The sequence below is a fragment of the Melanostigma gelatinosum genome (genome assembly GCF_949748355.1).
Source record: "Melanostigma gelatinosum genome assembly, chromosome: 2".
Lineage (NCBI taxonomy): Eukaryota > Metazoa > Chordata > Actinopteri > Perciformes > Zoarcidae > Melanostigma > Melanostigma gelatinosum.
This window is the reverse complement of record NC_136635.1, coordinates 17,732,113-17,748,231: the sequence shown is the minus strand read 5'-3', so window position 1 is coordinate 17,748,231 and position 16,119 is coordinate 17,732,113. Positions and strand designations below refer to the sequence as shown.

Genomic DNA, 16,119 nt, shown 5'->3' with positions numbered 1-16,119 from the left:
TAGCCCGAGGAAACTCAATATCCCGCGGACAGGATTTTTTTCTAAGTGAGTTTTCACAGTGTATATGTTTCAATATCTGACACAAAGTTTAAATTGAATAAATATATTGGAAAGGAGAATCACATTGAGCCAGGCCCGTGGATTTCCTCCTCATTTTTGCTACAGTGGCTTGTGGAAAGGTGTGCCTCTTATAGCCTCTCCTTGAAGCTCACCAGTGGGACAGAGTTAACAGTGTCCAGGCCATACAGAGCCATCCATCCTGAAGTACAAAAGTGACACCGGGCGGCAGCCTGTGCCAGATGATGGAAGCTGCCACCAACTCTCAGCTAAAGCACCGCTGGACAGACCCCATTCCCTCAGTCCCCAGAGAATTACAGTCTTTCTGACATTCACTTATAACACAGGGACATCAAAACAGAGGTTATTTATTTATGAACACTTCCAGGAACTGGTGTCCACATGGTTTTAGATTTCATAAGAAATTGACATGGGACCGTCACGAAGCTTTCAGCTTCATCACTGGACTGTAGGGGTTAAATCAATGTGTGCCCTGTCCTCGCCAGTGTCCCGCCCTGTGTGTAATTTAGTGTCGTCTCCTGTGTAATGAGGGTCTCGTACCATCAGATGGTTACCGGGTCCTGTTGTGTCCTTTGAGTTGTGACCATTTGTTTTATCCTGTGTAATGTGTCCTGTACTCTGAGGTGTATGGCTCAATGTCATATGGTTAATGTCACGATTTCCTCCAACTAAAGGGAACGCGCCAAGATATGCAGCAATGCGCCAACAAAGGCTGGAAAGCAAAAAATTGCTTTCTAGTAAACATCGATGTCAAAAAAAATGCAAGTTTCAAACTTTAAAAGACGAATTGCCTTTGCAAATATTTTATAAGGGAACAGCATACATGCATCACATTTGTTAGACCTCAAGGATACACACATGTGACTAACACTCATTATAAACACAACTTTTTTGTTTACACAAAAACTCCACAGGGCACCTTTAACGCCAGCTGGTTTCATCGGTTCGTCCTTGAAATAATTCATTTCATGAGACAATGTACATAACATGATATTGGTTCACCTTGGGAGGAGGATCATGAGGGAACTCGCGACATAAATGCAACATGATACCTTGCCCAAAATAAGAATATCACGATAGATGCAAACCCTCTCAGTACAGCATCATTTATGTCAAGCATTTTGGTACAGATTGTCTTTTTTTTTGGAACTTAAAAGAAAAGAGTTACTAACCAAATATTCAGAACGAGTTGCTATTTTGTATTAATATTCATGTCTATAGGACAGTTTCACTATTGTTATTTCTGTCCATAGATACGTCCTCTATTACATGTCTGTCCGTCCATTGAAGAGCAATCTCTCCAAAGGATTCATGTTTTTCCCGATCCAAACTGAGGGTTTAAAGATAGAGGGTGTCGCATGCTACACTGATTGCTAGGCCTTTTAAGGTAATGGGATTTTGGCCAACATAAATAAAACTAATTTGACTTGAGTTGACAAGTCACAAAGGACAATTTCTCATTTCTTTAGTGGTGCCGTAACATTTCATCTCGGACAAACAGTCAGAGAAGCTATGAAAATCGTATGGGCAGCATGCCATGACATTTTTTGAACAAAGCCAGAGGACAAACATTTTCAATTTTGGACACTCCATTAGTGTTCCCTCTGGAATCATTCTCACAGCAAGACGGTAACTTTGCAAAACGAATATTCTTTGATGTAATAGGCAGATTGTCATGAAAGTGTACCAACGTTCCCAAGAGAACCTTTGATTTGATGAGCCTTTGGCTTTCCTTTTGCAGTGAAATCCAGGGACCAAACTTCACATTTCATGGCTCCGTAACTTTATGAACAAATATGGTGGCCAGGATGACGAGCAGCTTCACACTTTGTCTCGTTTATCTTATCAATTAATTTTAGGAGTATTAGTACATACCAAGATACTCTCCATATTGTTGACTAATAGGTGCCGAGACCCCCACAGCACATAATGTATTTAGCAAGTTTACCTCTGCCAAATGTGTGTGGAGTGGGTCATAGCAGCCAAACTTTCAACTGGAGAGTAATGTCTAAATGGGGCCAAATCTCATCAGAATCTTGCACTGTGCATCAAGTGTAACCTCTTCATTAAATGTATTCATAGTATAAATGAATAACGTTGGCTATTATATTATGCACAAAGGATAATAGGAATTACAAATCAGTCCACAAACTCAAGTACTCAGTCTGTAGAAGTGGAGTTTGTGCATGGAGTAATTAAAAGTGTATACATTGCGACACTGAGTATATGAAGGATGATGTGTCAACATTTTGAGTAAAGAAATTATTTACTTTCTTAAAAGTAACAAAATTGGTAATTATAATTCTACAGTCGTTTATAACTTCAGAGCTGAACTGGGGCGAGTATAGAATAATGAGGACCTGTGAGATCCTGTTTTGATGTAACCACTTGATGTCAGCAATGAATCGTGGTAATTTTCAAAATTCTACTTGGTAAGTACTTCAATGAATCTCGAACATGAATAATACATGTAAAGAATCTGAGTTTGTGATGTCTGGGGACATTGGTAGATTATCAGAGGTTTTATATAGAGAGATATGTTAGAGCAGAACTGGTTCTGGATGTCCTGATTTTCAGTTCAATCTGTTTTAAGTCAGAACGTTTTCTCTGTTGTGTTTATTCACTGTCTGCCCAATGAAACTTTAGGCTTGAACGTCTGGAAGAAAAATGGCCTTGCTGTTAACATCCAGCATTTAATAAGTCTAGTCTGTGAAAGTCATACTCGTGGAACAAAAAACAACTGCACTGAGGCGACAACACCATAGTGTCTCTCTTTGAGGCAGAGTTGAGGAGTCACAAACAAAGAGACGCTATGAACAAAGGACAATCCATCACTGTGTAGTGTCATACCAAACCCCCACCTGTAGCATCGTGCTGAAACATATTTTCCTTGTCCGTCTGACACAAAAGCAATCAATCTTTTGAAGCTATTGATAAATGATCTGGTTCAGAGGCTATGTAAGTTGTAATATGTATTTGGATTGTCTAAACAACAACAAAAAAACACTGCTTCACCTACTTCACATTTAGATCTAAAGAATTTACAATATAATGGTTTTATTCTATAAATGGACCCAAATCATTTCTATTCATCTCTTACCGAAACCCAATTTAAGCTTTTTCTCAACCTCATAATTAGAAGATATACTTCATTATTTTACTATAATGCAGAGCAAATTACATTTCATAGAAGGTCTCTAGTTTAATGTTAGTGCTTCATTAATCCTTATTTGAAGGGCTCTTGGCTTAGAGTAAACATGTTATATTGCCTCGCCCTATGCACCAACCAGCAGCGCTCACCAAGCTGAAGCTGCAAGGTTTGGTTCATTGGATATGAAAGTTCAAAAGCATTTCATGATTCACAATCTGCAGAAAATCAAAGGTGGCCTAACATTATTGTATTTTTTTTGTTTTGTGGGGAGAAAATGGGTTTAAACTAAAGATAAATAACGGTGCATTAGTCTATGAAACATGTTGGTTCACAGATTTGTATCGTTCTCCCTGTTGTTTTTTAATGATGCTATGTTGACTGTGACTCATAACACTCCGATTTCATGGAAAAGCTTTTTTCCTTCTTTCACTAGACGCCACAGTATCATGCACAGAACCAATAGGATGACTACAATGAATCACATAACCTATGTCCCATTTTCTGCTCTTTCTTCAAATTACTCACTTAGTATTCTATGGTACACAAACAACTTCAATGCACTAAACAATTAACGTGAAAAAAAGTCCAGATAGAATTAAATGTTGAGCCCAGGAAAAGCTGTGTCTGTTGGTCTCTGTCTGACTACTGACATCTGAATTATTTTATTTTCCATTAAAACCTGAAAGGCGCTTCACCTTGAATTAAAATATTACAGACAAAGAATGAATCTGTGAAATGCAACAACTGGAGTGGAGTGTTCTGCCCTGTGTGTTTGACAGCTTACACAGTCCACTAGGAGCTGGTGAATGTGTAGGGACTGCAGCTTAGAGAGAATGGGGTGTTGTGTTTCAAGTCAGTCTTGGTTTAAGTCGAGTGTGAATAAGGGATCGTTGAAGTGAATGAGGGGCACTGCGGCTCTCAACGTTGAGCGGAGGAGCTCTACTGGGGCAGGATCAAAGAGAGCTCAGTCATCCAAGGCTGCTGTTCAACCCAGACTTTAGTCAACCAACCACACACACTAATCTCTTGCCGGGGTCTCCACAGAAAAGCATCAACCAAACTGAACCTAATGAGCATCTACCGTACAACAAGAACAAACAGAAAGCATTATACTGGAGATAGTCAAACTCCAATTCAGTATATTAACCTCTTAAACTCCCACACACCTACGAGTGGTCAAAGACTCTGAATATACAGAAATGCAGGGATGTATAAAATGCTGAACAAGAAGCTTCAGTTGATGTACATCGCAGCCATTAAAAGAAAAGAAAGGAGAGAGAGAGAGAGAGAGAGAGAGAGAGAGAGCGAGAGAGAGAGAGCGAGAGAGAGAGAGAGAGCGAGAGAGAGAGAGCGAGAGAGAGAGAGAGAGAGCGAGAGAGCGAGAGAGAGAGAGAGAGAGAGAGAGAGAGAGAGATCATGCTGGGGATGAAATACGATTTCCAGTAGTGGCTGGTGACATAACAAACTGAAGAAAAAGGGGGAAAACAAACCTTCGCGTCATTTAACACTTGTTGGCCACTTGCCAACTAGCCCTTAAACGTAAACTCTTTTTACGAAGATACTGACATTTTAAATATGTGATACTAGACCAGAATTCAAAGAGATGTGAAACATTTTTAATTCAATCAAATTCAATCTCAAAGGTCTCAATCTCAAATCCCTTGACTGTGCATGAGGGATCTTTTATGATGGTGCATCTCCTGCAATTAATCTTTAACAGATGTGACGCAACTCTCTCCCCCTCTGCCTCTTTCACAAATCCAGCGTTTCTCTGTCTTCATCTCTGTCTTGGTCTCTCCAGCTTTCTCTCTCACTCACATACATATTGTAAATATGTATCTAATGTCTTCTCCTTAATTCAGGTTACCTCAGGACACCCACTAGGCTCAGAAAAGAAGACTAATGCTTTCAGAGACTAATAAAACAAACCTGTTGGGGGGTGGTAACCTTAGTGAGCCAAAGAAATGCAGACCTGCAACACAGTAGAGTTGGATTGAGAGATTATTTCTCTCTGAGAGAATATAAAGCACACTGAGAGATGGGGGGGGGGGGAGATTTCTTGGCCAAATGATTGAACACTCAGAAAACCCAAACCTTAATTCTCGTGTGCAACAGTCATTTATAGCTTCAGGATTGCTCAATAATGCATCAAAACCCACAGGCCTCCAGGGGAAGCAGTCAGCAATCAAAAAGTAAGTTAAGGTTTTCATAATAGGGCCCTATAAATAACTGGGGACAGAAATGAGGGCATGTAAAATTGATGAGGGATGATTCAAACCCCACGAGGTGGAGGGAGCTTAACGCAAGGAGAAGGAATGTGATGTTGAGTGGCCTGGCGATATGGGCATGTGAAGAAGATGGAATTGCACAAGTGATTTGTGTCACCAGTGTCACTACATAACCGCACAGATATATGCACGTCATTCTAGAGGCACTGTCTTTGAAATGACGCTATCAATGTAGAAATAGGCTTTTACTGCACATTTCAAACAATCTGGCAACGCTTGCATAACATATGGCTACCAATTAGAGCAGAACCTTCTTTCTAAGTCTGTGAATTACATCTGTTCCACAGAAAAGCCTGAAAAAAATGTTCCTTGTGTGTTCTGTACAATTTTATTATCAATTTGTAATCAATACCAAGATCTAAGTTTCATATTCAATATTTGTTCAACTGTGATTCAATTTTATATATTTATCTTTTGTTGCCAATTGTCTACATGTGTCTAATAAAAGAAGGCAACGGAGCACAGAACTATTTTTCCGCATTCATTCCAACTTAGTTCAAGTGAGAGACCGAGTGCATACAGAAACATGACTTTTCGAACTTTAACAATATGGGTTGAAATGAGCATCTAAAACAAAACTCCCACACATTCTTTCAGAAATGTAAAAGATGGTGCGCCTGAACTCCTGCATCTTCTGCAGGAGTTCTTCTGTGTGCCTTACACTAACGTCACTCTTCTGTGTTTTGAAACTAGGTTTAATGAGGCCACTCAAGGCGATCCAGTATTTCATTCATTAAATGCCGACTGAATATATATATCTGACACATTAAGCGATTGTAGCATACTTAATCCAACAAACCTTATTTTTTTCATGAGCTTCTTGATCCAAATGCTGAAGAGCCTGGTTCTAAAATATTAAGCTGTAAAGCTTAAATTAATGATATGATATGAATGAAAGTTTTATGGCAGAATGTGACTGAAATTGCCGAGACACAATCAGCTGGAGAGAAGACGGATCAGTCTGTTGGCGTTGTGTGAACTACAGAAACACTCACGGTTGCGTTACAGACACAACTATTAATTCCCACACAAACCATCTGAGGTCCAGTGAAGACAACGGCTGCACGGAGCACTTTAACCCGACTACAGACCTATTTTGCCCTCATGTTTCTCACTGAATTAATTACTGACAGCTGATATGACCTGCCACCAGTAATGGTTGTCATTTGAACTCCTGTAAAAGTGGTTAAAAATGACACTCTGAATATACAGAATGTACGCTGGTCTTTGCTAATGAGAAAGAGAGATTTGTTAGCATTTCGCCGACATCAGTGTCTTTAATCTTTTACATTCACACGCTCCCTTGCATATGCAGGAAATGCTTGTACCGTGGGCTGACATACAGTAAAGGAGAGCAGTGTTGCCACACTAGCAGGCAGATGTGGAGAAGTCACAGTGGAGAAAAGAAAGGATCAGAATTTGATCTGCTTTATTTCAGCAGATATCGGATGATCCTTAGCATTGGCTCGGGGCATCTCTAGCAACCTTGCATACTGTGCATAACAGTGAAACCAATGATGCTTATACCTTCGATATATCTCGTATTTCAATAGAAATAGTTTAAAATAACTAAGTCAATGCTTCTGACATACGTAGTTCGAAGTTTTCTGTGTAAATGAATACATCATCACATTCATCATGAACATTAATGGAAATAACGCTGCTGTTTGTGATTCAAATGCAGGTTTTAACATATATACTGTGATAGGATATATTGTATGATCTAGATTCTCCATTCAAGCCCTTCAGCATTTCTATAAATATCCCACTGATAAACTAATATTGCTAATATTAGTAAACTAATATTGATAAACTAATATTTAAAACAAAAGCAATTGAATCCGACTCTACCAGGGAGATGCAGGTATTGTGCTCAGTAGATTGCCAGCCTGACAGATGGATCATTTAACACTCAGCAGTGACGAACTTGAAATAAACTATTTTTGATTGTTTCTGGCCAGGTAAAACGCTCATCTCTCTTATTTCAGCTATATTCTTCCTGGTGCCGGTACTCAGTTTTCAGTTTGTATCACACTTGATATCACATAAAGAGAAAAAAAATGAGTGGATTTTAAACATGCAGTTTGCCAAGGACTGATTCAACATTTATTGGCATCACTTTTTTTCATATTGAAGGCCCTGCATAACCCTCTACCATCTGCACAGAGATATGACTTCACATTACGTTGTAGAGTTACAGATGTCTGAGATACAGAAACGGCTCATTGGTTTTTCTGCTACTTAGCGTCACGGCTGCAAATTCACTGATATTCTTGAAACAGAATGTAAGACAAATTTGGTATTCACTGTCAATAAAAACGTTTTGTCAAAACTAGACACTTTGATGCTATGCTATTTCTTTGAAGCAGCTGTTGTGCTGGTTTTCATGTGTAAACGTGTCGTCTTTAGTGGTTATTTGCCTAAATGATTGCAATTGTATCAATCAAAATATTTATTTTGTTAAATTAGTAGTTTGTATCAAATATTACCAGCTGCTAGTGTTATAATAGTGTTATAAATATCATGTAACTATAAGCTGTATCAACTACAGAATCTACATTAGCAAAAGAAAAAGAAAAAAGTTAAAATTATTTTCACTTTCATATCAAGAATGTGTGACGTGCTAATCTCACCACATGTTGCTTACAGCGTACGAGTAAATGTTTCCAGCTAAACATATTTCATACTCTGATTGTTAAACTGTGCAATTAATATGCGGTTCACATGTGTGCGGGTCACAGATCCACTACCTACCTAATTACTGCTAACTGTTACACCACCAATACAAACCTGCGAGAATTCAGATTTATATAAAAGAAATATATATATGACGAGTGGCATGAAGACACTGTGACACCTTGATCTAACAATGTGCACCATGATTTTACTTTGACAGACAACTTTGCATTCAAGCATGCAGAACGGCAATGACATTTATTCAACAAATGTCTTGTTCTGTCAGTTTATAAACAAATTCACAGTGCCTCCTTTGGGACAAGTAGCACAAAGCACCATCTCATTGTGCAATGCTCCATGAGTCAGTCAGAAAAAGAATGTAGTCTGTGAGTGTTGAACAACAGAAATGATAGCTAGTTACACTTGTGAAAGTTGCATGAGGTAGCTGGTGGTGTGAGCCGAGAGAAAGAAAACTCACAAACAAGTTCACTGTACTGAGGAAGAAGAGGACCAAAATGTATGACAAGAAAACATTCTCTCACAGTATCATTAATAACAGCCAGTCATTTTCAGTTTGACAGTGCTTGTGTGGAAAATATTTACTTAATGTTGAAGTGTCTGGGATACAAATGAATATGTATGTCAGCAGATATAGCTTACCGTCAAACTTTTTATGCCTCGAGACAAATGTCGTCCTCATATTGCGGCTGCTTTCATCGACCAAGTTCTCGAACTCCAGTTTGCTCTCCTGGTTGAGTTTGTCCTCCATCTCGGCTGTGCAGCAGGTGTATCCCTGGGGACAGACACGCAGGTGCTCACCTGAGGGAGACAGAGACAGAGACGTTTTTTTACACCCATCACTGCCGCAGGATTCGGTTTTTCAAAAGGCTGAGCCGACTCTTTGATCAGAACTCTCCTGTGATTTTGGGACTCTCATCACCGAAGCTATCAAAGACGGACAGACCGTAACAAATGGGGAAGGATAATATTTATCCCTGCTATCGTGTGAAACGTAGATATAGCAGTGCATACACCTCATGCTGGATTTTCATGATATATCAGTTCAAAGCACTGCAGTAATGGCAACTGAGCTCATGTACATGAATGGCAGTGCATTCAGAAACTATATTCCTGTTTCTAGGAAGTGTGAAGGCTATACCAATAGTAGACATGTGCCAAAAATATCTGGACAACTGCATTCATTGATTGTTTTTTGGTCACTTGGAACCAACACAACAAACAGTAAACAATATGCTAACCCCTTTCATACTATAGTCATCGCACTTATGTAATACACTATTCAAATACATTAAAAAAAGGATTACTGCAGCTTTAAGCAAGGAATATTAGAATTTCAGAATCACAGCGTGTGCTCCAGTGCTCTCTCGTATAATACCAGAAAAATACACTCACTAGAGTGCAGATCTTCGGTGCGCCTGCAACGACCACTGCTGTATTGTGTGATTGAATGAATACAACTCACAAGACAAGTCATGCAATCGTGCAAAAAAACAAAAAAAATCTCAAGCTGTCTGCGTGCATAGCAACGGGTGAGTGGAGGCGAGGTACAGCAGTGTGTGTATTGGTAGTTAGCTGTTAGCGCAGGGGTCTCAAACTCATTTTCACTCCGGGCCACATCAGCATCATGGTCGCCCACAAAGGGCCGGTTGTAAATGTAACTACTCGTAACATATAGTTCAATAACTCTCTTCACAGTTTAAAGTAGTCTTCAATGTACTCACAACACATTTCCATGTCAAATGTACAGTAACCAGCCAAAGAGCTGCTTCTATGACTGTGTTTAAGTATCTCATAAGTTTGACTTTCTATTTCATAATTTTGACTTTCAATCTCATCATTTTGACTTTCTATCTCAGAATTATGACTTTCTATCATAGTTATGACTTTCTATCTCATAATTTCGACTATGGGGATATTTTTATTATCAAGTCTAACTTTAAAAAAAGAAAATTAAAAAAATATATATATTTTTTTGCTGGCGGATTCGCGCCAAACACACCAATTGACCATTTAACAACTGACAGTTATGAGAAAATGAAAGTGAGTGAGCTTCCAAAATCAAACACAGTCAGAGAACCCTGTGGTCTAAATTGGCCCATTTACATAAAATATTTTAGATTACAGGATCTAGTTTGTTGTAAATTCTGTCAAAAAGCACTTTGCGGTAAAGTTATAACTGTGGGCAGCTGGAACTCTGAGACTCATGAGACTCATGAGAGCTTATGGGACAGACTTGGGGGCTCAATCATGGACTTGTCAGTCAGAAGAGAAGACCAATGAACAAAAAACAAAAAGAAACAAACAGAAGATTGAGATTGCAGTTACTGCGTAAACATATGAGAGTGCACTGATCATTATACGTATTTTTTTCAAAAACATATTTCCTGGACAGCAACATTTGCGGAGCCGGCAAAGATGTTGCTAAAAAAAGGCAGCCGTAGTGCAAATCCTTTGGAAAACAATTGCCTGTCTTTGACTCGTTACTGATACACACAAATAGAGCAATTTTAGAGGTGCCACATTTGCATACTTGCTGTATAATCTTTATTCTGCTGCTCTACACCTGAGAGCATCATACATCATTATCAGAGGTTTAGTTAAAAAAAAAAAAAAAAAAAGTCTGGCCAGCAGTCAAGATTTGAGTTTTGAGAGTTTTCTTTTTTTTCAGTTCTACCTATTAACTTGTAAGGAAGAGACAGAGAAAATGACTGTCGCTACAGTGGATTGGTGCAGAAGAGACTCAGACTGTGGGACTTTTGTTTTATGTATTCGACTACACAATGCAAGTCTTGACAGTCCCACTGTTGTAATGCATGCATATACAGTAAGCTATAGATGAAGGAGCTCTGCATGGATAATGAAACAAGGAGGATGCACTATGTACGTGTTGGTACTCCCAAATGTGCTTAATCCTTAATCAGTCCTTAGAGAGGCACCGAGCTGCAGTAATGAGGTGCACCATCAACAGTTCAACACCAGCCTATTGTCTCTAGAGTAACGAACAAGCCTCCTGGCCGCTGAGACCAAACTCTCTAAAAACAACAAAATAAGCTGAAATGCAGAAGTCGATTTCCATTCGGTGATTCTTTAAGACTCTTTTGTTCCTTTAGTAAACGACAGTGCTGTAATCTTTTAGCAACGCAACAGCATTCCTCAACTGGCACAAGCTGTTTCCACTCTGTTGAGATGCAACCCTGTGTGATAATCCTCTTTCCAAGCGGTCGTCAGTTTAACGCATGCCTGCAGAGAAAACAATATTGTGCAGGACAGAGAGCTTGTGGTAACTGTAGCATAGTGGTATTATTTCATTGATATGTTTTTCCATCTTTTCGTTACATAAATCTCTCTTGTTTATCTCCTCAGGCGATGTCATTGTCACGGTTTGTGCTGTATCCGTTTTGCTTACATTTGAGCGCTCATTCACTTTCATTAAACGTGTAGTGCAACGTGGTCCATCATATTTTCTGGGGGTTGGAAAATGTTTACATTGAGGAGTGGGGGAATTTAAGGCTGACTTGGGGTCAGTTTCAATTGGCAAGCATCAGCTGGTTGGCAAATGTCACAGAACGTGCCTCAGGTCAGCTGTATGGACCTTGTTCACACAGCTGGATCAGAAACAGCTGTTTAAAACTATGCCACAGTAAGAGTTTGGCACAAGAGTATGGTTTATTGTCACAATGTTGGATAACTTTAGATGTCATTCACTCGCTGCATTAGGAAGCTCTGCAACTCTGAAGTAAGTTCATTTCAATTTGAAGTTTCCGTTGATGCAACAAATTAACTTAACTTGTCAAAGTAGGTAGAACACTACTGTTGGCAACTAAAGGTTGGCAAGAAAGAGAAAAAAATAAAATCAATAAAAAGTCCTTAAGTGCAAATGACAGCTAAAAGGAAACCATGGTGTTTTTAGATTTCAAAGGTTGCACAACCCTCTGTTCCTCTTTCAGTCTTGTTTTTGTATAAAGTATAATTTGACATATTCGGCTACTTTCAGCATTTTGAAAAGTGGTGATGCTGCTGTTATATCAACCTACGTAAAAAGGACTTTGTGATGAGCAGGTAGGAGTCTGAGCTGCATGTTTATGATCCTGTGACTTGTCACATGTTATTCCTTCTCTCCTTTTCTCACTTGTCTATTTTTCTGGCTGCTCTCCACAATATATAGATACCAAAATAAACAGCTGCATAGAGACAGCAGTAATGCCAACATAATAAAGGACAAAACTATTCCACATGTTCACTGATAAAACTTTCCTGCACGTTTTTTCCACTGTGTTTATACATCGTGAGCTCTACTCCAAAAAAACAATACAAACGTAAAGGCCTACCTTGGTGAACTTGGGGAATAATCGTCCCCAAATCTAGATGGGATTCTGGCTCACTGGACCATATATGTCCCGTTCTAGTGGGTTGCAAGATGGAATTTGAAACCAAGCTGCCAATACACTGTATGCTTGCAAGATCACAGTTGTGCTCAGACTCTGTCAGGTTGAGTTAAACATGTACGACTCAATACTAATAATGCCAACAAAAATAAAGATGTCGGGTGAAACGGTAGAAACCCAGGGACGTCTGTACGGGTCGGAAGCACAAGTGATGTTGCTATAAAAATACATTTACAAAGACAAATTAAACAAATAAATTGTGAGTGCCTTCATGATGGGCCTGAAGGAATCAAGGTAATTTATACAATACATTGGTTTAAATGAACTACAGTATGTAATGAAAAATAAAAATATTTAACAGCCACGAAGACCCAATTCCCAGCTTAGTCAAAGCAGTACGATACAATGTGATTTCATAATGTGCAGATCTATTTTATAGCTACTATATATAGTTGCAAAACTATTAAAGGAAGATGTGTGAGAGAGTTCCACTACATTTCCCTCCGTTCCATTATGACAAATATAATAAAAGAATGTCATTATTATAAAAAAATTAAATAATTTGGAATCTCAGTACCTGAGAATAATAAAAAACACAATCAGTCGACTCCGAACAATTAAGCCTTGCTGTTACTCTATCCTTATGTAGAAAATAGCCTCAGCGATGGATTTTGACAAATCAGAGCTCTGTTAGCAAGTGCAGCACTACGGCAAAAAAACAACAACAAAAAAACAGAACACTTTTTTTGACGCTAACATTTTTGTTGGCTGCAGGTGAAGAGGAGCAAGTAAGTTGGAGCATATCCATAGCATCTGTTAAAATGGCTTGCCAAATCAAAACTGGAAGCAATTATTTTACTGCTGCTGAAACTTTTGCACATTTGTTAAAGAAACACTTTCGGGTTCTACCTATTTGGTAACATGTGCAGTCTGTCAGCCTTTTGACGAACAAGCAAAGGATGAAAGAGAGAGTGGAAAGTTTGTTTTAACTGAGTGAGCAGCAGAGAATCACACACTGGATGTTAGCCTGCGGTGACAGAAGTGCGAATATATTAAAGAGGATACAAGTCTCACGTCAGGTCCTTCATATACAGATGATAAAAGCCTGCTTCCACTTAGATGTTCAACAACACAGCTGTATCTTGAACATTAGATCTGGCACATCCACCCACATTCATGATTCATTATGCCCCTAACCTAATCACAAATTCATGGATGAGCACACGCTAAGACAGACCAGCATACACACATACATGAAACATTTTTTACTCACAGGTTTATCTTTGACTTATGAGCAAATAGTTATGCAACCACTGTGAAAAAAAAAGCGTGGATTAAGGCCTTCGCTCATGTATTTCGTTTTCTAATGTACCACTCTGTCCTTGCAGCTGTCTCGACTGATGTCTGTCAGAGAGGCATCGTACGCATCTTTCCCTTTCAGAACGAGCTGATCAGAGATTTAAATGTATGTAATTACAGAAGGCAAGCTAATTATGATAAATACTAATCTTCTTCAGGGATTTTACAGTGAAACTTTCTGGCATGAGCTTAAATGTTTCCTAATCAAAAGGAAGTGAGGCATAATAAATATTGTGCAGCTTACAAATGCAATCAAACGTTGGTTGCTTTGTTCAGTTTCTTTGATGCACAGATGTGTTTGGCTCCTCTGGATCACAATCTTCATGGACTGTGAAACCTGATTGAAGCGTAGCATTGTAATTAGGTGAAATTGCTGACTACAGTTTCAGAGAATGCTTGCACAGGCCGGCTCACCGCTGATGAACGGCTGGAGAAAAAAACGGCAAGACAAAGCCCGTTTGACACGTGAAATCAGCCACAAAGACGCAGCTCCTTTCACAGAAGAAGAAAGATCCCCAAGCCATTATGAATGCTAATTTAAGATTATCGTGTGTGACACATATGTTTAACCACAGACAATCTGATCTGCTAAATAAATATAAGTCATTTTGCGAAAATGGATGGACCTGGAGGTATGATCGTGTGGAGATTTAAGAAGATCTAACGACATATGGTGGGCTTTATTCCACAGTTGCCTTGTATTTTGCCTCAGTTCCCTTTGGCTTTATGTCCCTTGATGTTAAAGAAGCACGGACTCCGCATGTTTGAGGTTTCATACACAGGCAGATGCTGCAGTCATGTCTAATGGGCTTAATCTCACATGGTAACAGCTAGCAAAAGCTAGCAGAAGGTGTTAACTGTGTACTATCTGCTAAAATATCCTGAAAAAACTCAAATGTATTCACTCAAGTAATATAATCAACACTTCCCTGAAAGCATGAAGTCCTTTGGCTCAGACAGTACAGCAGTGTTGACAGCACATGTGATGGGAGGATGCACTGTGCACGCAGAGGGGTGTCATTTATTGAATTCCTATTTCATGGGATGCTGGCAAATCATCTGAACATCATTTGCTGGAAGAGTGCACTGCTGAATGCAGCGCATGGTTATAAGACCTAGTATTGCCACTTCATGTGTATTTCCTACCAAATATGTAAAAGATATTTGATTGAAATTTGAAACAATGTAGCTGGCCACGTCTCACTAATGCACCTTGGCAGGATTTAGCTGCAGCCAGAGACTGTTGAGGTCCATGAGCATACAGTTACAAGTGAGTACAAAACCTGTTAGGCTGCAGATTACATATACTGGATTTTCGAGATTAAAGTAATGAATATGATATCTTTCTGAAATCTTTGGCCAATTTTCGATGATATTAAAACTAATGGCTATTGGGACTAAATAAATTACCTCAGCATTAAAGATTCTTATATAAGTTACAACTATTACAAATGGATGTAAAGGGAGGGCATGCTTTTTTATTTTCATACAGTAACAAGATAATAGATAATGGGTCATAAAGTAGAATTTGAAGTTAAAAAAAGTACTAGAAGCAGACTTCTCTAAAATGTTTTTGCTTCAGGTCGAGAAAAATCTCATGCATGATTATACTGCAAAGTAGCAGGGGGTTGGGAGGACTGAACAGTATACTGGAATGTTTAAAAAACTTGGGTGAGCTTGCTAAAACGTTTGTCTACTTCCACTATCGAGAGATAGAAAGCAGAGGCAACAAATAACAAGAACAAAGAGGAGAAGGAGGGAAATGTGTTTGTATAAGGACTCAAATGGTTCAATTCAAAGCAAATACACGTTTACATTTTATAGTAAAGTAGATATTGTTCAGTGTTACACATGGACATACAACTCTGACCCTGCTAAATGGCAGTCAGCGGGTGGGTCTGTATATTGTGTTGTTGCGCTGCAAGGTGTGAGACCTCAATAGTCAGAGAGCGCTGAACTCCGATTGGTCTCAGCAGACTCACGATAAGGCTTCAAAGGGAACGATGAGGATAAGGCTTCAAAGCTGAAGTTAGGAGGTCCTAAGGCTTCCACTTCAACATGGTAGATTGAGTTAAGTGAAGATTTAATGCAATAATGAAAAATAAAGGATGTAACCAATCTCACTCATAATCATACGGCATACATGCACTAATTGTCTTTG

General features: G+C 39.0%; 1 protein-coding gene across 1 annotated transcript in view; it reads right to left on the bottom strand.

The window, feature by feature from the left end:
• LOC306796128 (glypican-6-like) overlaps positions 1-16,119 on the bottom strand; it is a 126,980-nt gene that overhangs the window by 92,331 nt on the left and 18,530 nt on the right. The window contains exon 3 of the mRNA XM_079294903.1: positions 8,854-9,012. Within this exon, the coding sequence (XP_079151029.1) occupies positions 8,854-9,012 (159 nt within the window). The remainder of the gene's footprint in view (positions 1-8,853; positions 9,013-16,119) is intronic.